The sequence below is a fragment of the Lycorma delicatula genome, chromosome 1 (assembly GCF_047948215.1).
Source record: "Lycorma delicatula isolate Av1 chromosome 1, ASM4794821v1, whole genome shotgun sequence".
Classification (NCBI taxonomy): Eukaryota; Metazoa; Arthropoda; class Insecta; order Hemiptera; family Fulgoridae; genus Lycorma; species Lycorma delicatula.
This window is the reverse complement of record NC_134455.1, coordinates 12,496,576-12,521,617: the sequence shown is the minus strand read 5'-3', so window position 1 is coordinate 12,521,617 and position 25,042 is coordinate 12,496,576. Positions and strand designations below refer to the sequence as shown.

The 25,042-nt window shown below is 33.2% G+C and overlaps 1 protein-coding gene across 1 annotated transcript; it reads right to left on the bottom strand.

Moving 5' to 3' along the window:
• Window positions 1–906: 906 nt before the first annotated feature.
• LOC142327520 (uncharacterized) lies at window positions 907–24,836 on the bottom strand. Its single transcript, XM_075370687.1, has 5 exons — window positions 24,746–24,836; window positions 22,693–22,768; window positions 11,537–11,977; window positions 9,732–10,135; window positions 907–1,527 (listed from the first exon to the last, which is right to left on the bottom strand). The coding sequence occupies exons 2-5, from the start codon at window positions 22,748–22,750 to the stop codon at window positions 1,480–1,482; spliced, it is 951 nt and encodes a 316-aa protein (XP_075226802.1). The 5' UTR covers window positions 22,751–22,768; window positions 24,746–24,836; the 3' UTR covers window positions 907–1,479.
• Between the last annotated feature and the right edge of the window lie 206 nt (window positions 24,837–25,042).

Genomic DNA, 25,042 nt, shown 5'->3' with positions numbered 1-25,042 from the left:
TCGAACTCTATAATACAATCTTTGTATTATATAATTTTGAAATGAAGTAGTGTAACTCTTTCTATTCCTTCTTAATTTAATTTTGTATAAGTTGTTACGACTACTATTTCCAGCATCTTAATCTAGATATGGTTGAGCCATATCTCATTTCAGAGAAAAATAAAATAATAATAAATTTCAGAGGTACCATTTTTCAGAGAAAAATCTTTAAGCGCTCTCTCTCTCTCTCTTTTTCTCTTTTTCTCTTAGTCCTATAAATGGGTTATGTGTATAGACGTGAAACAATATTTAATTTGTGTATTTCCTTGTTACTAAATATTTTTTATTAATAAAAAAAAAGATTTTATCATTTGTAAATATTGCGTATACATCATTTTGCACTCTTAATAATTCATATAATATTGTGTAAGAAGCTTCCCTTGCGTAGAGTGTCCTTGCACCTGCGCATTCGTTTTTTTTTAATAATAATAGTAACTATGGGAAAGACGACTATAGATTAAGAAGACCACTGTGGCACTAGTAGTAATAGGCGTCTTTGAAGCTGAACCAAAAAGTATATATACTGATGAAATAATTAATTGTGCATAATAATTTGTTATTATAATAGTAATTAATAATTTTTTTAGAACAAAAACCACATTACAATAGTTAGATATATTTCGTGGATACCGGTGTTCTTTGGTGGTTCGGTTTCAGTTAACCACACATCTCAGGTACGGTCGAACTGAGAATGTACAAGACTACACTTCATTTACACTCATACATATCATCCTCATTTATCCTCTGAAGAATTATCTAAACGGTAGTTACCGGAGGCTAAACAGGAAAAAGGAAGATATATTTCATGCCGCTTAAGGTAATGTTGTTTAAAGTTGTTTTCGTTATTTGATTCAGTGATAAAACTAATTACAGCGTATTTAGAATTTTATTTTTTTAGAATATAATCATTTTTTAAATAACTACAAACTAAATTAACATTCTTGATGTTATCTTGGCGTACGATACAGAAATTTTCTAAATCGAATTAAATTAACATTGGAAAGGAAGGCTCAGATTCCAGAAAATTTGGATAACGATTAACTTGAACTTCCAAATAAAACTTTGCAATAATATTTATACATTAATTTTGAAAATCAATTTGTTACTAGACTGGTATATGATAATTAAAATTGTAAATAATCGTTGACATTATGGTATTATTCAATAATAAAGCTAAGTACACTTTTAGAAAATTAAGTGAATTTAATAATCGTTTTTAGCTTTTTGTTATGCTATGCCGTTACAGCTGGAATTCAAGGGTAACAGCAATTAACAAGAGTTCGATTTAGGAAATTCCTACTGTGCTTATTCAAGTAAGGAGAAAAAATTACACAATTAAATGAAACACGAAAAAAAATCAAATTCAAATATATACATTATGACTTAATTATCAGCTTTTCGTTTATAAAATTCTGTAATGCCATATTTGATCTTGATTTATCAAAATAAATCTTTAACTTTTCCTGCTGAGACCGCTTCCTGATTCACCTGAAAAAACACACCAATATAAAAAAAAGCAATAATAATTAATTAACATTAATGGTATAGGAAAATTACACAAATAAGTCCCTTTTTTGGTAAACTCTTCAATATAAAATTGATTCAGATAAAAATTTTTGTTATTCAGTTCAAAAGATGAAAAACTCAAACTCTTCTTGTAACAATAATTTCCCCTAAAAAATTAATGATATTTTGGAAAATTAATTTTGAAAAAAACCATAATTTAGATACTTCATAATTTACATCTTTTTTCGTTGAGATGAATCTAGTATAAATAAAAAAGTGGGGATTAAGAACAGCTATTCTATAAAATGAAAAATAAAAATATACAATTTTACAATAGATGTTGTAAATTCAATATTCAGCATTGTGTTCCCAAAGTTTAAATAACACAAAATTTATTATGTATACATAAATCTGAATATGAGGATGTTGAATAGAATAGGATGTTGAAAAGGAACTATCGGCAATTAAGAAATGCTATAAACAGGAAGTGCAAACTGGCGAAAGAAGAGTGGATTAAAGAAAAGTGTTCAGAAGTGGAAAGAGAAATGAACATTGGTAAAATAGACGGAGCATACAGGAAAGTTAAGGAAAATTTTGGGGTACATAAATTAAAATCTAATAATGTGTTAAACAAAGATGGTACACCTATATATAATACGAAAGGTAAAGTCGATAGATGGGTGGAATATATTGAAGAGTTATATGGAGGAAATGAACTAGAAAATGGTTTTATAGAGGAAGAAGAGGAAGTTGAGGAGGATGAAATGGGAGAAACAATACTGAGATCTGAATTTAAGAGAGCATTAAAAGATTTAAATGGCAGAAAGGCTCCTGCAATAGACGGAATACCTGTAGAATTACTGCGCAGTGCAGGAGAGGAGGCGATTGATAGATTATACAAACTGGTGTGTAATATTTATGAAAAAGGGGAATTTCCGTCAGACTTCAAAAAAAGTGTTATAGTAATGATACCAAAGAAATCAGGGGCAGATAAATGTGAAGAATACAGAACAATTAGTTTAACTAGTCGTGCATCAAAAATCTTAACTAGAATTCTATACAGAAGAATTGAGAGGAGAGTGGAGGAAGTGTTAGGAGAAGACCAATTTGGTTTCAGGAAAAGTATAGGGACAAGGGAAGCAATTTTAGGCCTCAGATTAATAGTAGAAGGAAAATTAAAGAAAAACAAACCAACATACTTGGCGTTTATAGACCTAGAAAAGGCATTCGATAAGGTAGACTGGAATAAAATGTTCAGCATTTTAAAAAAATTAGGGTTCAAATACAGAGATAGAAGAACAATTGCTAACATGTACAGGAACCAAACAGCAACAGTAGCAATTGAAGAACATAAGAAAGAAGCCATAATAAGAAAGGGAGTCCGACAAGGATGTTCTCTATCTCCGTTACTTTTTAATCTTTACATGGAACTAGCAGTTAATGATGTTAAAGAACAATTTAGATTCGGAGTAACAGTACAAGGTGAAAAGATAAAGATGCTACGATTTGCTGATGATATAGTAATTCTAGCCGAGAATAAAAAGGATTTAGAAGAAACAATGAACGGCATAGATGAAGTCCTACGCAAGAACTATCGCATGAAAATAAACAAGAACAAAACAAAAGTAATGAAATGTAGTAGAAATAACAAAGATGGACCACTGAATGTGAAAATAGGAGGAAAAAAGATTATGGAGGTAGAAGAATTTTGTTATTTGGGAAGTAGAATTACTAAAGATGGACGAAGCAGGAGCGATATAAAATGCCGAATAGCACAAGCTAAACGAGCCTTCAGTAAGAAATATAAGTTGTTTACATCAAAAATTAATTTAAACGTCAGGAAAATGTTTTTGAAAGTGTATGTTTGGAGTGTCGCTTTATATGCAAGTGAAACTTGGACAAACGGAGTATCTGAGAAGAAAAGGTTAGAAGCTTTTGAAATGTGGTGCTATAGGAGAATGTTAAAAATCAGATGGGTGGATAAAGTGACAAATGAGGAGGTATTGCGGCAAATAGATGAAGAAAGAAGCATTTGGAAAAATATAGTTAAAAGAAGAGACAGACTTATAGGCCACATACTAAGGCATCCTGGAATAGTCGCTTTAATTTTGGAAGGACAGGTAGAAGGGAAAAATTGTGTAGGCAGGCCACGTTTGGAATATGTAAAACAAATTGTTAGGGATGTAGGATGTAGAGGGTATACTGAAATGAAACGACTAGCACTAGATAGGGAATCTTGGAGAGCTGCATCAAACCAGTCAAATGACTGAAGACAAAAAAAAAAAAAAAAAAAAAAAAAGAATAGAATTATGATACTTGCACGTTCAGTTTTTATAATTCTTTGGTCAGTTTGTACCAATGAAATTAAAATTTAACAGGGTTTAAGGCAGTTGGTATGTAAATTATAACAGAGATAAGATGATTTGATTTAATATGATTCCATTAAAAAATTTCAGAAAATAAATTTTTTTGTCAATCTAAGTTTAAAATGCTTTTTGTAAGCTTCCGAAATTTTCACCTTTTTTGTTCGTATTTTTCCTGTTAACGTTGCTATTTTTGTGTTTTGTGGGCGTTGCAGTGTGTCTCTATACCGTTATCTCTAGCTTCGTATCGGAGATTAGGCTCCTCACCAATTTGTACGGGCCAATACCAAAATCATGAACGAGATAAAGGAAAACACCGTCTACAACTTCATAGCGGCTGATGAATTCCTTCCTTTGAAGAGATCAGAATGTATAGTCAGACGAGAAAAGACAGCAGAAGCTGCTATCTAGACATCCCAAACCCGTACGAGAAGACACCCGCCATGTGACGCTTCGATCGCTCCCCCACCATGATAGCCCTGATGGGCTTTAACGGGAGTTATCTTTTGGCTACCAACTTTTACATCTCATAGTAATACGCCAGACCACGTTGGCGTGCCACCGATATAGTGCCTCAGTAGTCATTTACATCAATGATTTATAAATTCAGCTTCTACCTTTGCTGCAGGCCTCATCCTGACATCTTCAATGTCCTTTGTAATTTATACAGGATCTGGGGGGATGGTATGCCTCTCCTTTGTTTTTAAGAGCAACGGGAGCCCGAGTACTCTCCAACCATATAAATATAAACCAATATTTGTTTCGGTTCAATCTGGCAGCTGATGAGCTGTGCGTCTGCGGGAAGGTCCAGTTGAATGAGCATATGATGTTTGACTGCCCTGCTCGTGGGGGGGGGGGGTGGCAGAGACCGGGCCACCCTGGAACTTAGAGTTCAAGGGAAAAATTGGCCGCTCATAAACTGCGAGTCAGTGTGGCGAGAGCCGCATTGTCGGACCGTGTGAAGTTCCTCGATGAGTTTGCGTTGTTCACCCGCCATCGGTAGATTAGTTTAGGTTAAAGTATAATGACTCCTACCGTGCTGCTGTGGGAAGATAATCCACGGATAATGGCTGGCCAACAGCTAGATAAAGTTCCAAGCGCTTTAAGAGGTGGAAAGGTACTAGCTCCCATTCAGCGACCGAGTCGTGACAGGAAATTACTGTCTTTTTAATATAATAACAAAGGGTGCGCCTCCCCGGTTTAGTTTTGTTGTATGACAAGTGAGCGGTTGGGACAGGTAACAGGTGGTGTATGGCACCTCGCTTAGTCCGCTAACGCTGTTAGGTAAGCTCACTAGGAGCTATTAAATTATTGATCGCTAAACTGCTTTTGGGGCACAGTAGCTATTTTTGCACGGACATTTGATCATATGCTCTAGGGCGACCAAAAGGGGTGGTGGCGGGAGAAATGACAGTTAACCAACCAACCAATCTTGAATGTCCTAGCAGAATGCACCAAGTTGTGGGAAAGTTCGTCACTAGAGGAAGCCCGCAGGGCTCCGTTCTCGGTCCCCTGCTGTAGAACCTGGTATTCGAAGGATTTTTGGGACTGATATTCCCGGAAGGGATCACGGCCCAGGCTTTCGTCTATGACTGTCTCCTCTCAGTTCGTAGTAACTCACGACGGCAGCTAGAAGACCGAGCGCAGGCGGCCTTGTCAACTGCAGAGATTTAGATGGTTATTCAAAATTTAAGGATTTCTGTGCCCAAGACGAAGTTTATGCTTCTCAAGTGTGCACGCATATTATTGTACAGTCGTAACATCTGTATTAAGTATAAAGGCTCTATAAACAGCCGAGTTCGAGTTCATAAGTACCTAAGTGTTTTGTTGGATGAGAATTTGCTGATTAGAAACCACATTAGGCAAGTAGCGGCTGTGATGCAAAAGTTTAGGAGGATAGTTCAAAAGGATTACGGAATGTCGGGCAATCATTTGTACATTGTTTACCGACGTGACTTTGAAAGTATGACCTCTTACGCGGCGTCCGTTTGGGCGCAACGGTTGGAAAGAAATCGAGCCCTTATTCAGAATTTAAGAAGTGCCCAGCGCAGAGACATATGTATGCACTTGTGTTTTAAAAAACCGCCTACGAGGCTACCACTGTATTGGAAAAGGCTCTCCCAATCGATTTAATGGTGAAAGTTTGGGACCCCATGTGGAAATTGCGAAGAGGCAGGAAGGCAGAAGTATTTGGGATGCGGTTTCAAACACGATCTGTAACGGAGCGGAACAGTGATCTCAATGCACCGGTTCGAAGTATCAAACAGTTGCCCATCTCCCGATTGCGGAGGAGAATTTACAACCTCGCGATGGAAGCATGGCAAGAAGAATGGCACGTCACGACTAAGGAAAAGTCGTTGTATAGATTTATACAGGATCTGGGGAGATGGTATGCCTCTGCTTCGTTTTTAAAGGCAATGGGAACCCGATTGCTCCCCAATCCTGTAAATTTAATTCTATATTTGTTTCGGTTCTGCCTGGCAGCTGATGAGCTGTGCATCTGCGGGGTGGTCCAGTCGAATAAACTTATGATTTTTAACGGTCCAGCTCTTTGGGGGACCGGAACACAAGCCACCCTGGAACTTAGACATCAAGGGAAAAATTGGTCATTCATAAGCGGTGAGTCAATCTGGCGTGAGCCGCACTGTTGGATCGTGTGGGTATCCCTTGATGCCATTACTTGGTTAAACCGCCATCAGTATTTTATTTAAAAGAAAGACTCCTACCTCGCTGCTGTAGGAAGCTACCCGAGAGTTATGGCTGGCCATTAGCCAATTAATATTCCAAGCGCTTTAATATTGGTGGACACGTACTAACTGGCATTTAGGGACCTAGGCGTTGCAGCGAATTTCTGTCTTGACGAGATAAATTTAAATTATTGAATTTTATATATATTTTAGTAGTTAATATATTTTAGTAAGTTATTTTAGTAGTTGATGCACCTACCCGTTTTAGAATATATGACAAGTGAGCCGTGGGACACGAATCAAGTGGTGTGTAACACCATTCTTAGTTCGCTCACGCAATTAGGTTTGCTCTACGAGCGAGTAGCTCGAGTTTGCTCTACGAGGCACTGGTAGCTAAACTGATTCAAGGCTCAGTAGCTGTTTGTGGCACAGACATTACATCTTATGCTTTAGGGTGACCGAATGGCTTTGTGGAGGGAGAATTGCTATGCTAATCTATCTCGTTACGATCAGTCGGGGGAAGCTGGGTCAGGTTCTTTTAAATAGATATGCCGCCGGGTATATCGTTGGTGATTCAATTGAGTGTTTATAGACTCCTTGGGAAACAACGAATGTATGTATATATGAAATGTAGTCTTGTACAGTCTCCGGTCAACCATTCTTGAAATACGTGTTTAATTGAAACACAACCACCAATAAACAACGATATCCACGATTTAAGCATTCAAATCCGTATTAAAAGAAGTGCACTTATTTCCATATGAACCTAAGAACGCTTCAATTTGAAATCAGCTGATTTGCGATGACGAGTTAACCACCATACCAGCCCATTGGGTAACAACTTGGACCTGGGGGTCCATATGTTAACAATGAGTGGGAAGCACTGTCAGATCAAAACACAATTTTCTGTCCTTTTGAAAGGAAGCAATAGAAAATCCCTCTTCCTTTAGTCAGTAAGGAGGTTTTGACCTCCTCCGGGCCAAGTTCTCTCTTTCCTCATTTCAGAGAGATAAACCACGAGGAAATAACTGCGGTTATATCCACTCGTCTTCGAGTGGATATAACGGAATCAGATATATATAACGAGTGGAAGAGATACGGATCAGGATGACTGGTAGTGTTTCACAGAGTTCGGTTTTAATGCAACTACTGTGGAATATCTCGTTTGATAAAGTCCTGTACATTGCAATTCCCATTGCAGCAGCTCTGACCGGTTCGGGGTGACGGTGAGGTCAGACCGGGCATTGATGAACATGGGAACGAGGCAATGAAGATAATATTTCGCCCCTGCAGGAGATTGGATTCCATCTTTCACGAAGAAGACCGAAGTTTTCATAGTGTTGGGTTTGCATAAACTGACCCTGATTTCGTTTACTATCGGTACCACGGTAATCCATCCTATTCCTTCAATGAAATATCTCGTGGCGTGTATATTAAATAACGCTACGTTTGAGAAACACATAGTTGAAATATCGGTCAAAGCTAAGAAAACAATTTCCGCCATTGATCGAATAACGAAGAACCTCAAGGGTACTAGCACTTCGAAGTGGAGGTTCTTGCCTCAAGCGGTGCTCTCAAAAGTATTTGATGGAGCACCTGTCTGATCCGTCACGCTGGAGACGGAGAGAGTCCGTGTAATTCATAGTCGGATGTAGAGGGCTGTCTCCATTTGGGTATGCTGAGGGTGTAGGACCATATCAGGCGGTGCTGCTGGCATATTTTCCGGAATCAGGAGGTGTATAGGTGAGTAGGTAATGCGGATGATGAGACATAGGTTGTTTGCAAATGGCAGGAGAGATATGGAAAATTCGACGAAGGCAGATGGAATTACAGACTGATTTTAGACTTCCAGAGCTGGGTGTGCTGAAAACGCGGGGAACTAGGATTCGACCCCTGTTACTTGCCAGCCACCCATGTTTTAATCCATACTTGTGTGCGTGGACCCTTAGATCCTCCATGAAATTTGATTATTACGTGGATGATTATGCAGAGCCCATGCTTCTGCATGTTTCTGTAAAATCGGTTCCTGCTGCAAAGGAAAGTATGCAGGAGGGAATTCAGCACTCATACCTCATAGATTATCATTAGAAGTATGCTACAGATCTAATGATCGTGGTGCGATGCCACTGATGTTGGTTAAGATCAGTTGAGTCAAGTTGGCAGAAGATGTCCAGGGGTAAATAACTACCTCTGAGTCTCCTTTGGGCAGGTCCCCGACACAAGTTCGTGATTAAGAAAACACACGATCCCGTTAAATTCAAGTCATGGGGGCTGAAGTGCAAATGCGGATGGAGAAACACGCATGGGGATCTGTGTTAATACTGAACTTGTGCTCGGCATCCCATGTTGTAGAGGAGGAGAGGTTTTAGTGCGTATATCTGCAAGGAAGTGTCCCACAGGAAGGAAGTAAGAGACCAGAGGGTGCCTATAAAATGTTTTACCTTCTCCAAAGGAAAACCTCCTATTACTGTCACCATACGTATTTGAACTATGTTATATTTTGTTATAATACAGCTTAGATGGTACGTTGTATGGACTGCATGGAATATTGCAAATATTCTAGATACTAGAATTAATTTAGAATAATTTCAATACTTTCCATTACACAAACAAAAACAAATTCAGTAAATGAAAAATCTAATGTAAGTGATTGTAAAGGTAAATAGTTTTCCTGTAAGGTAAAATTAACGTTTTAGGGAAATCATTTTTTTAAGCTCCAATAAAAAGCTAAGTTCAGAAAATGATTTTTTTGCTTTTTGTCTTCACTGAAGGATATCTCTCTTCCTTTGATTATAATGAAATAATTGCTTAGGAATTCATTTCTAATAGTTCTTCAATGTAATTGGTTCTACCATGAACCTTTTAGATCAAAGAAAATTATGCAGAAATCCGTTAGCCCTGTTGTATTTTTTTCTCTACATATTCTGAGTCTGGATAAAAACTCAAGTGGATCGGAATACGAAACTCGAAATATAATAATAAAATAAAAATATTACAAAAATTTACAAGATTGTTGAATTATTTATACAAGTTTATTGTGAATATTTTCACAACAAACGCACCAGTTTGAAAAAATTGCAGCATTTCAGAAAAGCTGGCAAATTATAATAAAAGCGATTTATATAAAATTACTTACATCGTTAATAAAAGGATTGATGCATTTCATCATTCCATAAGTTTTTCCATGATTAATGAAGGATTTAATTCTGATCTTCTTAACTAAACATTCCATATCTTCTTTTTTTTTATTTATGGCAGACTTCTCGCAAATTTTCTTCCACTGCGCAATGTTTTTCTTGTACTTTACGTAATTTTCAATAAGTTCATTAGCTAAGAAAAAGTTTTCAATATCATCAGGAAGAACTGTTTCGATCTTACGATTTCCTATAATACGTAATAATTTAATATTTACTCTTTTTGATTCAAAAAGTACATAACTTTCCATACAGCCGTAGCAAGAATGTTTAGATCGACTTTTGCCTGAATCTGCTCCTTCATCTTTGTAAAATGTTTCTAACATTTTCAATTCTGCAACTGTAACTGTTGAAGTAATGAAAAGATAATTAAATTTCTACTCAAAATTAATAATAGAGTATGAATAGTTGTTTATTGTATAAATAACATATATTTATATACGCCTACACTGCGTATATAAAAATATAGGTGGTGTATTTTTTATATTAATGTTATTTATTACAAAATAAAGATTTCAGTATATGTATAAATATTAAATAATAATTCAGAATTAAATAAAATTCTACATTATGGCATGGAATTGATATTTTTCATATTCATAAAATTCAAATCAGATAATCTTTAATAGAGCTTTCTGATAGAATCAGTTAAGAGTGTTTAGATTTAATGTAATATTTGCACGTAAAATAACTTCTTTTTTTAAATTTTATTTTATATATATTAAGGAAATAAATAGCCAATCTAGTAAACATTTTGTTATCCCCAAACAGATCAAAGTTCCATTTTAAACGATTTAGTATGATAACTTACTCAGATCTTAAAATAAAACATGACGTTGCGCAATCTCTTTTATGTTTTCTTTATCTCTTCTATTTTCAAAACGATGTAGGTTGGTAACTTTTTTGTCATTAAAATTTTATTTTATCTACTAACAAAAATATTTTAACAGAATTTGATTGAAACAATCATGCACAAACGCACCAACACGTGCGCGCGCGCGTACGCCTAGTCATTTAAAACAAAAAATTCCATAAAGATAAGAACAGGATTAGCGTACATACTAAAACGAGTTGTTTCAAACACAGACTTCTTGATTTCCTTTATTCAAAAAGCGATTGTACAAAAAGTGGCCACGGTGATTGGTAAATAATAAATTTTTCACTATCGATAGTGAGTATCGCAATGATAAAACATTTCACTAAAATAAAACTGCACAACTAATATGCAAATTTCATTGTAATTTTATATTAAAAATTCAAAAATAAATAATGGCAAATTACATATAACTTTTTCCTTTAATCGAAAATTGATAATATTGATGATGAGGATATTTTCATCACTGACTTTTGGTATCGCATCACAAAGAATAAAATTCAAGAACTGAACAACTTTTAAAAATTTGCTTTCAACTGAAATCATTTAACTTCATTAATTTTTATTCTACGCTAATATTTTTCCAAAATAATGGCTTAATACTCTACTATCAATAATTTGTTTTATGTTTTAATTTTTGTTTTATTTTTTACAGTAAACTGATATAACAGATACCTATTACTATCTAGACAAAATGATAATCTACTAATTATTATCAATATTTAAAACTATAATGTTATTCAACTATTTCTCTCCGTTATAAAATATTTTAATGAGTATTCTGCATACTATTCAAACTAATATTGAAAAACGAGAAATTCTTTACCAAAGGCGGATATATTCACTACAAACTATACATATAAAGTTACTTACCTGGTGTCATAAATTTATTGATGCATTTTTGTAGTCCTTCACTGCTATTACCAGAAATTAAATTTTCGACTTTAATATCATTAATTACATCTTCAAATTTTGGTATTTTTTCTTCTTTCTCCATTCTAGTAAATTGACACGTTTGAGTCCACTTCTCGTAATTGGTTTTAAACTGATTGAAATTTAATACAATATTTTCAACAGCATGGTTCTTACTTTCATCCGTAGTACTTTCACCAGAAGAGTTACTACTTTTAGACATCTTGTATGAATCTATTAATTCTATAAGTTTTTCTACTTCATAATTCAAATATTCTTCCATACATCTCAAACAAGAACTTTTTTTTTTATTAAAAATCGTAGTATTTTTAATAATTCCCATGTAGCTCTCAATATACGATTCCAATATAGTTTCAATTTCTCCTAAATTTTCGCTAGTTCCTGTAAAAAATATTAAAATTGATAAATTTTATTCTAATGTTTTTGAAAATATAAATAAGTAAGATGCCATAGCCAACCAATTATTTGTGACTACATGAGCTCCACTTAAAAAACTCTAGAAAATGGAATTGTCAACCTCATTAATGACCAAAATCTTTAATTAGATTTATTAAAGAACAAAAATTTAAGTCAGTTTCATACTGCTCAAACAAATTTTCCAGATAATTTTGAATTATCTGGAAACTAAATTCGAATTTATCTAACTAATAAAATTTATTTATTAGAACGCAATTAGAATTTATCAAGGTTAGTGATCATAAAAAAAAAATTCACCCATGTTTCCCACTCATGTTTGTCCCACTCATAATACGCTACAATTTTATACAAACTTGCTCCACTATGTAAAAGTATTTGTAAAATCTGTGTATCAGAATTAAATACTCAAGATAGTACAAAATATAATGGAGAGCTTTCTGTTAATCCTGATTAGTACGCAAAAATAATTTTTTTTTGAATGGTGGCGCAAATACTACCATTCAACAGAAGGTGAAAGGTTTAGGGATTAGAAGAAGAAATATCCCAGAAAAACGTTTGTATCCTGTTCTAGAGATTCGTAACACAATCTCTAAAAGTGTTTGATATAACTTCGCCAAAAACTTGCAACGAGAAAAATTATCGACTTCAATTCCTACATTCGTGCAAACATATAAATATATACGTATAATATAAAAAAACTCCCTCTACGAATCATGAGACCTTGCCGTTGTTGGGGGAGCTTGAGTGCTCAGTGTTACAGAGTAGCTGGACCGAAGGTGCTACCATATCGGAGAGGTATCTGTTGAGAGCCAGACTAAAGAGTGATTCTGAAAGAGGGCAGCAGCTCTTTCAGTAGTTGTTAAGGGCGTAGGTCAGGACGACTTAAACGGCCATATCAACATCACTCAGTCCTCTGAGTACTGCGCAGCTGAAAGCAATGGAAACTACACCTGCTTTTTTCCAAGAAAAATTAGCTCTCTGCATTTTCATATTGCAATGATGGAGGTGCCTTCCTTGGTAAAATATTCCAGAGGTAAACTACTTCCCTTTTCGGATCTCCAGGTGGGGACTACGAAGAAAGGGGTCACCAGAAAATTAAAAAGTAACATTATACGATTCGGACCGTGGAATGTTGGAGGTCTAAAAGAGGTTGGTAGCTTAGAAAATTTAAAGAGGGAAATGGATACGATAAATGTAGATGTAGTAGGAATTAGCGAGGAACCTGACGAATTTTGGTCAGGTGATTTTAGAATAATTAACTCAACTTCAAATAATGGGCAGGCAGGAGTAGGTTTCGTAATGAACAAGAAGATAGGGAACATAGTAGAGTATTCAAAATGCATAGCGATAAAATCATTGTAATAAGGATAAAATCGAAACCTAAACCGACAATGATTGTTAACGTCTATATGCTTAGAAGCGCCAATGATGATGATGAGGTAGAGTGCGTATACGAAGAAATTGACGAAGCAATTAAACACATAAAAGGGGATGAAAATTTAATAATAGTTGGAGATTGGAATGCAAGCATTGAAAAAGGCAAGTGGGTGAATACGGCTGGGCAAAAGGAACGAAAGAGGGGACCGACTTATAGAGTTTTGCACGAAGTAATTGCTAACACCCAGTTTAAAAATCATAATAGAAGAATATACGTATGGAAAAAGCCAGGCGATACTGCAATCAGATAGATTATTTCATGGTTAAGCAAAGATTCAGAAATCAACTAGTCGGATGCGAAATTTTCCATGGAACAGGTATTGATAGCGGCCATAATTTAGTTATAATGAAATGTAGATTGGGGTTTAAAAACCAGAATAATAGGGGTCAGATGAATCGCTGGAAGTTAGAGAAGCTTGATGAAGAGATGGTAAAGAGAATTTTTGAGGAGGACATCGCAAGAGGTCTGAATAAAAAAGATAAAGTAGAAAATGTAGAAGAAGAATGTGAGAATGTTAATAAGGAAATTCTTAAATCAGCAGAAGTAAACTTAGGTAGAAAACCTTGGATTTCAGACGATATATTGCAGCTGATGGATGAACGTAGAAAATATAAGAATGGTAGTGATGAAGAAAGTAAAAGGCAATTAAGAAATGCTATAAACAGGAAGTGCAAACTAGCGAAAGATGAGTGGATTAAAGAAAAGTGTTCAGAAGTGGAAAGAGAAATGAACATTGTTAAAATAGACGGAGCATACAGGAAAGTTAAGGAAAATTTTGGGGTACATAAATTAAAATCTAATAATGTGTTAAACAAAGATGGTACACCAATTTATAATACGAAAGGAAAAGTCGATAGGTGGTTAGAATATATTGAAGAGTTATACGGAAGAAATGAATTAGAAAATGGTGTGATAGAGGAAGAAGGGGAAGTTGAAGAGGATGAAAGGGGTGAAACAATAATGAGATCTGAATTTAAGAGAAAATTAAAAGAGTGGAATGGCTAAAAGGCTCCTAGAATAGACGGAATACCTGTAGAATTACTGCGCAGTGCAGGTGAGGAAGCGATTGATAGATTATACAAACTGGTGTGTACTATTTACGAAAAAGGGGAAGTTCTGTCAGACTTCAAAAAGAGTGTTATAGTCATGACTCTAAAGAAAGTAGGAGCAGATAAAGGAGCAGAAGACCAGTTTGGTTTAAGAAAAACTATAGGGACAAGGGAAGGAATTTTAGGCCTCAGATTAATAGTAGAAAGAAGATTAAACAAAAACAAACCAACATACTTGACATTTATGTAATTAGAATATGCATTCGATAATGTAGACTGGAATAAAATGTTCAGCATTTTAAAAAAAATTAGGGTTTAAATACAGACATAGAAGAACGATTTGGTAACATTTACAGAAACCAAAAAGCAACAGTAATAATTGAAGAACATAAGAAAGAAGACGTAATAAGAAAGGGAGTCCGGCAAGGATGTTCCCTATCTCCGTTACTTTTTAATCTTTACATGGAACTAGCAGTTAATGATGTTAAAGAACAATTTAGATTCGGAGTAACAGTACAAGGTGAAAAGATAAAGGTGCTACGATTTGCTGATGATATAGTTGAGAGTAAAAAGGAATTAGGAGAAACAATGAACGGTATGGATGAAGACCTACGCAAGAACTACCGTATGAAAATAAACAAGAACAAAACAGAAGTAATGAAATGTAGTAGAAATAACAAAGATGGACCACTGAATGTGAAAATAGGAGGAGAAAAGATTATGGAGGTAGAAGAATTTTGTTATTTGGGAAGTAGAATTACTAAAGATGGACGAAGTAGGAGCGATATAAAATGCCGAATAGAACAAGCGAAACGAGCCTTCAGTCAGAAATATAATTTGTTTACATCAAAAATTAATTTAAATATCATTAAAAGATTTTTGAAAGTATATGTTTGGAGTGTCGCTTTATATGGTTTATATATGAGCGTCGCTTTTCGTCTCAGGTACCCGTAGGGGTACCTGAGAAGAAAAGATTAGAAGCTTTTGAAATGTGGTGCTATAGGAGAATGTTAAAAATCAGATGGGTGGATAAAGTGACAAATGAAGAAGTGTTGCTTAAATCGACGAAGAAAGAAGTATTTGGGAAAATATAGTTAAAAGAAGAAACAGATTTACAGGCCACATATTAAGGCATCCTGGAATAGTCGCTTTAATATTAAAGGGTCAGGTAGAAAAAAAAATTGTGCAGGCAGGCAACTTTTGGAATATGTAAAACAGATTTTTAGTGATCTAGGATGTAGGGGGTATACCAAAATGAAACGACTAGCACTATATAGGGAATTTTGGAGAGCTGCTTCAAACCAGTCAAATGACTGAGACACAAAAAAGAAAAAAAAAGATTACGGAATCTTTGATTCTAGTGACTTCTGTATTCATTCGAGTTACTTGATTTGGGAAAAGATCCTATCAGCAGGTGTCCTTTATTGTTGATAACGGTGTTGTATTAATAAAATTTATATATATATATATATATATATATATAAATTCATACTTCATTAACAATATAACAGAAGACAAATTTTAATAATAAATTATAAGTTCTAATGGATTGAGATATGCAGACGTACACTTTGGTAATTTCTAGTAGATTTATTTTGTAATTTTTGTAATTTACCTTAACGATCATTCAAAATTAAAATTAAAGTTATATTTTTTTGAACTTATATTACGATCAGGATCTTTAAATAATTGATTTGTGTGTTGTTTTTGGCTCTTCCTAGCATTATCACTCTAACATTCGTAGTTGACCCTTTTCGGACTATCTCCACTTTCAAATCTACTTTTAGCACTGAAGTTTGGAGAATGAAGATACTCTAAAACGCGTTAACTATGAATTTTAAAGTGGCAATATTGGATGGGCACAAAAAAACACTCAAATCAATTATGGTAATTACAGATAAAAAATATTATGAAAGATTTTTAAATTTGTGAAAGCCTAAAACAGGACATAGATTGTATAATGAAACTTCAAAATCATAAAAGCCACTAATAGTAACGTAATACTGCACTCACAATGTGATAGAGATCACGAAAAATTTATATATTTATTTATTTAAAAAAATGAAATATATTCTTTTTTACAATACTTTTTTTTATACACCATATCATTTACTAAATACGGGCAACCACTTGGTTAACATAAAATTTGTCTATAGCTGATAGGAATAAATGTCTATTTGAGCAATACAAAAAATTAAGATATTGCTTGTTGACCAAATACTAAATGATAGGAGTATAATAATAGACTATGCGTCAGCTGATTTAAATTTACCTGTTGTTGAAATACAGTTTATCTCGTTAATAATGAGTGAATGACTTTTTTCGGCTCTTCTAATTTTCCCTATTGATTCTCGATCATTTTTACGGCAAAACTTATTATTTTCTTGCATTCAATCACTGCTACCGAAAACTTTTTTTTACGCTCAGTCATCCAATGTACCCTTTTGTAAAATTCACTGCATCAGCAGCAATCCGATTATCGCAATGGTCATTATTAACTTTATGAAACAGTGTAGTGGACTTTGGTTTAGTGGAGAACTCATCATCGCAAATCAGCTGATTTTGAAGTCGAGAACTCTGAGGTTCAAATCCTATTAAAGGCACGTACCTTTTGTATAGATTTGAATACTAGATCGTGGATACCGGTGTTCTTTGGGGGCTGGGTATCAATTAACCGCATATCATAATAATGAAAGACCTGAGACTGTACAAGACTATACTTCATTCACATTCATACATATCATCCTCTGAAGTAATACCTTACGGTAGTTCCGGAGGCTAAATAGAATAAGAGATATGGAGTGAACATGAAGACTGTATTTCCAGCTTCAAGTAGTAAGAGTACTCGTTAGTGTTGATTTTATGTAATTATCTTTACCTAAACATTTCATTCACTAAGGTTTCCTTTTAATGAACTCATTTGTATGTAATAAGTCTTGCATAATATGTGTATTACTAATAAACAACATTTTTTGAAAACGGTACATTATGGTATGGTGATTTAAAAAGTCATGAAAGAAAATAAGATCATGTAATGGATGTATGAAAATCGGGTATAGTTTTTTTTACACGTATCTTGAATAGTTAAAAATTACAGTTCCCCTGTTTATCATCTGTAAAACAAGGAAATACTTATGTCGTTAATGTATTTCCAATTGCCCTCTTTCACACTCTACCCGTAATATTAACGAGTCTCATTTAGAAACAAATATGAAAATACAATAATCGTATTTTTTCTTTCAACATTTTTTATATTATTTAATACTGTTTACAACTCCCATTAAAATAATCAAAATATCTTAAATTGTCTTCCCTTCTAAAACTGTTATATCTGCCTGATATAACAAAATTTGCAATCTAGAACTTCTAGTCACTCACGTAGAACAGATTGATTGATTTTATTTATACACCAATTAATTTCTAATACATGAAGAACATTTTACGGATTTGATTTACTCCTACTGCTTGTTAACAATATTATAATATTATCGACTTCATTAACTGAAAGGCGGTTTTGCCAATAACGCAAGTTAATTATCAGTTTAATAATTTTTTTTTACTGTAAATCGAATATCTGATCATGCCAATGAATTTACATCGATTGTTTTGTAATCTCTTGCGGTATCTTGTTTTATAGGTGTGCTGAATGAAGAGCACTCAATGTTTATAAACGTTTAAATTATATTTTAATTTTAGTAATTGAACAAACCAACACGGATGATGCAGCAGGAGTTTGTTTTAGGGTTCTCTACAATCAAACTCTTATAGCATTTATGGTTATGTAATCTAACAGACAGTAGTAGCTTTATTCGATTTTAAAAAAAATTGATGAACCTAATATTGTATTAAGTTTTTTCTATAAATAATTTATCAAACAATAAGAGCATTTCCTCGTACGAATGTAAGTTAATAGGACTTACCTACTTAACGGTGTTCTGCATTGAAAAACCACAACTTCTAACATACACTAAGAATAATTTCAATTTCCTTTATTAAAATATTCTAATACAATTTTTGTTTATTTTGAAAGTTACCATCAATAAAATAAAATCCTACAAAGTTACAAATTTTAATTGCACGTTCAAATATTCCAATTATTAGTATATTGTTAATAAAATATTATGTAATGTTTACATAATATTTTAAATAAAATATAATAATGTTTATTCCTAAGTATAATTAATAAAGTAGGGGCAGATAAATGAGAAGAATACAGAACAATTAGTTTAACTAGTCATGCATCAAAAATCTTAACTAGAATTCTATACAGAAGAATTGAGAGGAGAGTGGAGGAAGTGTTAGGAGAAGACCAATTTGGTTTCAGGAAAAGTATAGGGACAAGGGAAGCAATTTTAGGCCTCAGATTAATAGTAGAAGGAAGATTAATGAAAAACAAACCAACATACTTGGCGTTTATAGACCTAGAAAAGGCATTCGATAACGTAGACTGGAATAAAATGTTCAACATTTTACAAAAAATTAGGGTTCAAATACAGAGATAGAAGAACAATTGCTAACATGTACAGGAACCAAACAGCAGCAGTAACAATTGAAGAACATAAGAAAGAAGCCGTAATAAGAAAGGGAGTCCGACAAGGATGTTCCCTATCTTCGTTACTTGTTAATCTTTACATGGAACTAGCAGTTAATGATGTTAAAGAACAATTTAGATTCGGAGTAACAGTACATGGTGAAAAGATAAAGATGCTACGATTTGCTGATGATATAGTAATTCTAGCTGAGAGTAAAAAGGATTTAGAAGAAACAATGAACGGCATAGATGAAGTCATACGCAAGAACTATCGCATGAAAATAAACAAGAACAAAACAGAAGTAATGAAATGTAGTAGAAATAACAAAGATGGAGCACTGAATGTGAAAATAGGAGGAGAAAAGATTATGGAGGTAGAAGAATTTTGTTATTTGGGAAGTAGAATTACTAAAGATGGACGAAGCGGGAGCGATATAAAATACCGAATAGCACAAGCGAAACGAGCCTTCAGTAAGAAATATAATTTGTTTACATCAAAAATTAATTTAAATGTCAGGAAAAGATTTTTGAAAGTGTATGTTTGGAACGTCGCTTTATATGGAAGTGAAACTTGGACGATCGGTGTATCTGAGAAGAAAAGATTAGAAGCTTTTGAAATGCAGTGCTATAGGAGAATGTTAAAAATCAGATGGGTGGATAAAATGACAAACGAAGAGGTATTGCGGCAAATAGATGAAGAAGAAGCATTTGGAAAAATATAGTTAAAAGAAGAGACAGACTTATAGGCCACATACTAAGGCATCCTGAAATAGTCGCTTTAATATTGGAGGACAGGTAGAAGGGAAAAATTGTGTAGGCAGGCCACGTTTGGAATATGTAAAACAAATTGTTAGGGATGTAGGATGTAGAGGGTATACTAAAATGAAACTACTAGCACTAGATAAGGATTCTTGGAGAGCTGCATCAAACTAGTCAAATGACTGAAGACACAAAAAAAAGTTCAAATATTCCAATTATTAGTATATTGTTAATAAAATATTATGTAATGTTTTAATAATATTTTAAATAAAATATAATAATGTTCATTCCTAAGTGTAATTAATAAAGTAAAATAGGATAAATGAAAAAAAAAAAAAAAAAAATTTGTTGTAATTACAACGATATGAAGAAGGAACATGAAACAAGTCAGAGCAAATAAAGTTTCACTTGTTATTTCCTACCAATCAACAAAAAGAAAGAATCAATTCCTATTGATAGAAAAAATGCCTGACCATTTGTTGTAGTGTTGTATGCAAGATTTAAAATTAGCTAGTCTTAGATTCGATTCTGGGCTTGGCTATTGTATAGAATAATTTAAAATTTTAATCATCTCGTTAAAATTTTTAATGTTGGTTTCAATTCTTTGAACGACGTGATGACCTTTTATGCAACTACTATATTATAACTTACACTTCCATCTATACTGTCATTATTCTCACGAGCACTAACAGTTTTCAGTTTAGCTTTGACGAAACACCAGAATTACTTGTTCGCATCGAACATGCCTCAGTAAAAGACGCGATAACAATAATATAATCTAATTTACTACTTTCCTGTGTTTGCTTAATTATGCTTTGATTGTAATGAAACGATCTAATTCCTGTTTTGGAGAATAGCAGATTAGACAAGCTCATTAAATTTATTGTGCATTCTTTATTAATGAAAATATCTTTCAGGCAGTTTGGAGAACCAAAACCGATGTAATATGAGCAGCCATTTTTTTAATTTAAATTATCAAGAGATTAATTTCTATGTTTGATTAAAACCAAAATTTATAAAGAAAACATTGATTAAAACTGTTACCGAACCGACTTGCCAGATTCTGTATTTTTCCAGAAATTTTCTAGTATTTTAATACAGAATACTGCCATAAATTTATTTACTACGACTATTAGTTGATTGATAAAATGATCCTCCATTATTGGTTCTATATTAAGTAACTGTAATAAAATTTATTTTCGCGTTTAGAATATTATAAGAACCAACTTCATTCAATATGTAAAATAAATGAAATATTCTGATGTAAATTGTGAAAATCATCACAATAAGAAAATATTTCACTCTATTTTTTATGTAATAAAGTATTCCATTTCCATTTATAACTTTATAATTAATTTCAGTAATAAATAATTTTCATTTACTATTTACCACGTATACGCCAACAGCTAAACCTTTCTATGGACTCTATTAAAACGATATTTTTGCAGAAGAAGCTGCATGACGATATTGCAGCTTCTTCTGCAAAATATCAAATATTCATGTTGTATTGTTAATAAAATATAATGTAATGTTTACATAATATTTCTAATAAAATATAATGATATACTCTACATTCCTAAGTGTTATCAACAAAGTAAAAAAGATAAATGAATATGTCCGTTTACTCGTTTATCTTATTTTCAATATCTGGTTGGATTAAAATAGAAAGTTGGATATTTATTTAATAGAAAGAAAATAGTGAAAATGAAATATATTTTCTAAACGCCGATGTAGTTCGTACATCGGCGATTTTTATTTCTTTAATGTAAAAATAATACACAGAAAATAATAGTAGAGAAATATTTGGTTTGATTTTGGATGACTCATTTGAAACAGGGTTAACGAATTACTCCACATTGTAAACCACACACTATTGTATTCATTGAAACAATTTGGGTTAATTGCTCTTATAAATCATTTAACAACACATATCAGTTAAAGTTAAAAGATTTTAAAATGTTGAAATATTATACACTTTACTAAGAGAAGGTTCTTATATCATATCACATGACTAGATGAGAAAATATCACGTTGTTGAATTATTGAATCAAATATAGCGATTATAATAATTTTTCTTGAAAGATCAACAAAAAAGACGATCATATATTACAACTGGTAGGCAACTTAAATTAAATATTTGATAACGCTGGATAGCAAATTACTTCGGATGACAAACGAAGAAATGAGAAGACAAAAAAAAACGTGAACCGGAAGACGACTGTCTCGAAGACGAATACAAAGTATTACCACGTCAAAAGAGAAAATGTTTGAAATAGATTTTTACAAACATCTTTTTCGAAGAAGAAACTGACAATGGGATGTTCCTCTTAACGATAAATATGATATTTTACTACTTGACTAGATGCCGTAAAATTATGAGAAACACTAATTCTTACTTTTTAAATTATATTATTTTAATACTAGTGTATACGTATTAAAATATATTGAAAAATTAATTAACGTATATAGGTTTCAAAAATGGTTGTAAAGAAATTGAAATTAATAAAGAAAATTGCTTTTTCACAAATTTTTAATAATTTTACTTTAATTATAAACGAGAAACCGCCAAAGATTGATATATATATATATATATATATATATATTGATTTCTTAGTTTATATTACATATTGAAATCATACCACTTCTTCAGTAATCTGGTTAACGTCAACTAACAGTAATTTTAACTCATTGATAAATGGGATTTTCAAGATCAACTTAAGATCAAATTCTCTTAAGAGTCCCAGAGGTAGTATTTGTTAATTAAATACATTTACTGCAAATTTTAAAGTTTAAAATTAGTACAAGGATTTAAGGGATATAATTATTGATATTGAAACTGTATATAATAATTTTGGATTTACTTAATAATATTTCTTGAAAAACCACAAATAATTTACTTTACCTTCATAAAAACAAGCAATGCATATTGCAAAAAATAATACAAGTCTACCGCAGTCCATTTTTTAAAAATGTATCATCTGAAAAATTAAAATGGTTAAATTTTGAAGATTCTTTGTTTGTAATTAATTAGACACCCCCACACACACACACACACATGTATTATTTTATTTTTACCAGAATTGTTAAGATACATGAAATAAATATACAAGTTCAAGAGGAGTCAACTATCGAAAAAAAGTTATTATTATTATTGTAATAATTTATTTTAATGAAATGTATCATCGTTTTTATAATATAGGTTTTTTTTTCGTAGGGAGGACAAAGCTCTGCCAGTCGCCATCAGGCCCGCACTGACGGCAGTGCCGGCTCTCACCAGGTAAAAAACCTCCCCTCCTATCATGCAGGGACGGATCTAAGCCATATGGTATGTACAGCTCCTGCATGATCACCCAGGCTCTCTACTATCCGAATCTGGATAACCGAAAGGCGTCCTCAGGGGGCGTTCAACAAGCGAAGACTCCGAGGAGCTCCCGCCGCCCTCCACCAGAAGCTTGATCCACCCGTCATCGAACTTCATCAATATCTATCGATCCGAATCTGATCAGACTGTCGACGCCTCTTTTAATTGGCCTGTCATTGGTGTGATCGTAGTCGAGATACATTCTCATTTGTCACTATTGCTGAATTTTATCGTTGGCTCCCTCCAAATCCTGATCCTCGAGCACTACTCTTAGGTCACGCCATCTAGGGCAAAAGAACACCACATGCTCTCCTGTATCCAGTCCACCGCAATCATGACAGCGACTTGTGTGGCATCTGCCCATCCTGTACAGATAGTCTCGGAAACATCCATGTCCAGACAGAAACTGGGTGAATTCTCACCCTGAGTTACCATGCTTTTGCTCCACCCAGCTCCTGACGTCGCCGATGAGCCCATAGGTCCACCTTTCTTTGTCCGCATCCCGCCATCTGTCACGCCAAGCCATGTAAAGACCGTCAGTTGCTTCCTTTCTGTCCCGTCCGGCCACTATTAAAGCACTCATTTGCGCTTGTAAGCCTATGAGCGGCACCCCAGTTATAACCTATGCTAACTCGAACCTGATCGAGTTATAATACTTTATACTACACATATTTTACACAGATACAAACGCACAATTAATTAATTATTAATTATATATATACTCACATACATAAGTTAATAATAATAATAATTATAATTCCTTTATTTTGACAATAATACATGCCTGCCTGCTGAAGTTTACGTATCATTTCCTAAGTTTATTAATCTACGGGAATCTTACAAATAAAAAATACGTTTAGCAAATTGTGTTTTATCAATAGTTCTCCTGATTGGTCACATCAATAAAATATTAGCATTATCGTCGTACTATCATGTTATCAAAAATGCAGCTTAAAATTTATGAAGTGAAATTTTACATCTTAAAACATTTTTAAAGTTCTGTCTACTGAAATTTTATGTATAACGCTTCATACTTTACAGCACATTGAAAAAGTTTCATTAAAAAGTAATTATTTGTATTTTCCTCAAGCTCAAGTAAAAGGATGAAACTTTTTTTCAACTAAACTGCATTTCACGTTTTCAATTACCGTTTAAAAAGAAATAATCATCAAGACATTCCTTTTAATGGGAATGGTATTTTTCCCCTCAATAATCCATCAAAACAGAAGCGTTAACAAACTTGTTTTTAAAGAAATAATCCACGAGTGGGGGATAAATATACACTTCTTCTTGAGTAAGAAGTACTAGCATCTAAGTAGATGCTAGTACACTGCGACTGCGGGTTAACAAACACACGGATGTATAAATATACTCATTTATATAAATTCAATATGAAGTAACAATAAATAACATTTATTATTGATAATTAAAGTTCATTATTGTTATTAGGAGGCGATCGTAATAGAACCGCCTAAACATTAATCGAATTCAAAACAATATGCTTACAATGAATAGAATAAATTCTTATATATAATCTAAATTTATTAATACATATCGTTACAAATATTGCTTAATAGTGAATAAAAATGCTTACATAAATTTCAGATAACGTAGGTGTAAGTGTCGTTGAAAGGTTTCTTCGATAACATTTTCTGATACGACTTTATTTTATACCTGAAAACAAATGCAGATATATCACGTAAATAAAGTTAATTAAGCAACTTTATGCACTGCTAAAATACAACGTGCAAATTTTTCTTAGCAATATTAATCACAAAAATTAAGCAGATTTATTCTGTATCACAAAGTTGCGATGTTTTAAAATTTTCTTTTTATTTAATAACTTTAACAATAATAATAATGAGAAATAGTTATATAAAAAATTACGTAG

Excerpts from the sequence above, each read along its gene's own strand:
- LOC142327520 (XM_075370687.1), bottom strand. The coding sequence starts at position 22,750 with ATGGACTGCGGTAGACTTGTATTATTTTTTGCAATATGCATTGCTTGT. Across the intron at positions 10,136-11,536 it reads CAATAAATTTATGACACCAG|TTACAGTTGCAGAATTGAAA; the intron begins GTAAGTAACTTT and ends TTACTTCAACAG. Across the intron at positions 1,528-9,731 it reads TCAATCCTTTTATTAACGAT|GTGAATCAGGAAGCGGTCTC; the intron begins GTAAGTAATTTT and ends GTGTTTTTTCAG.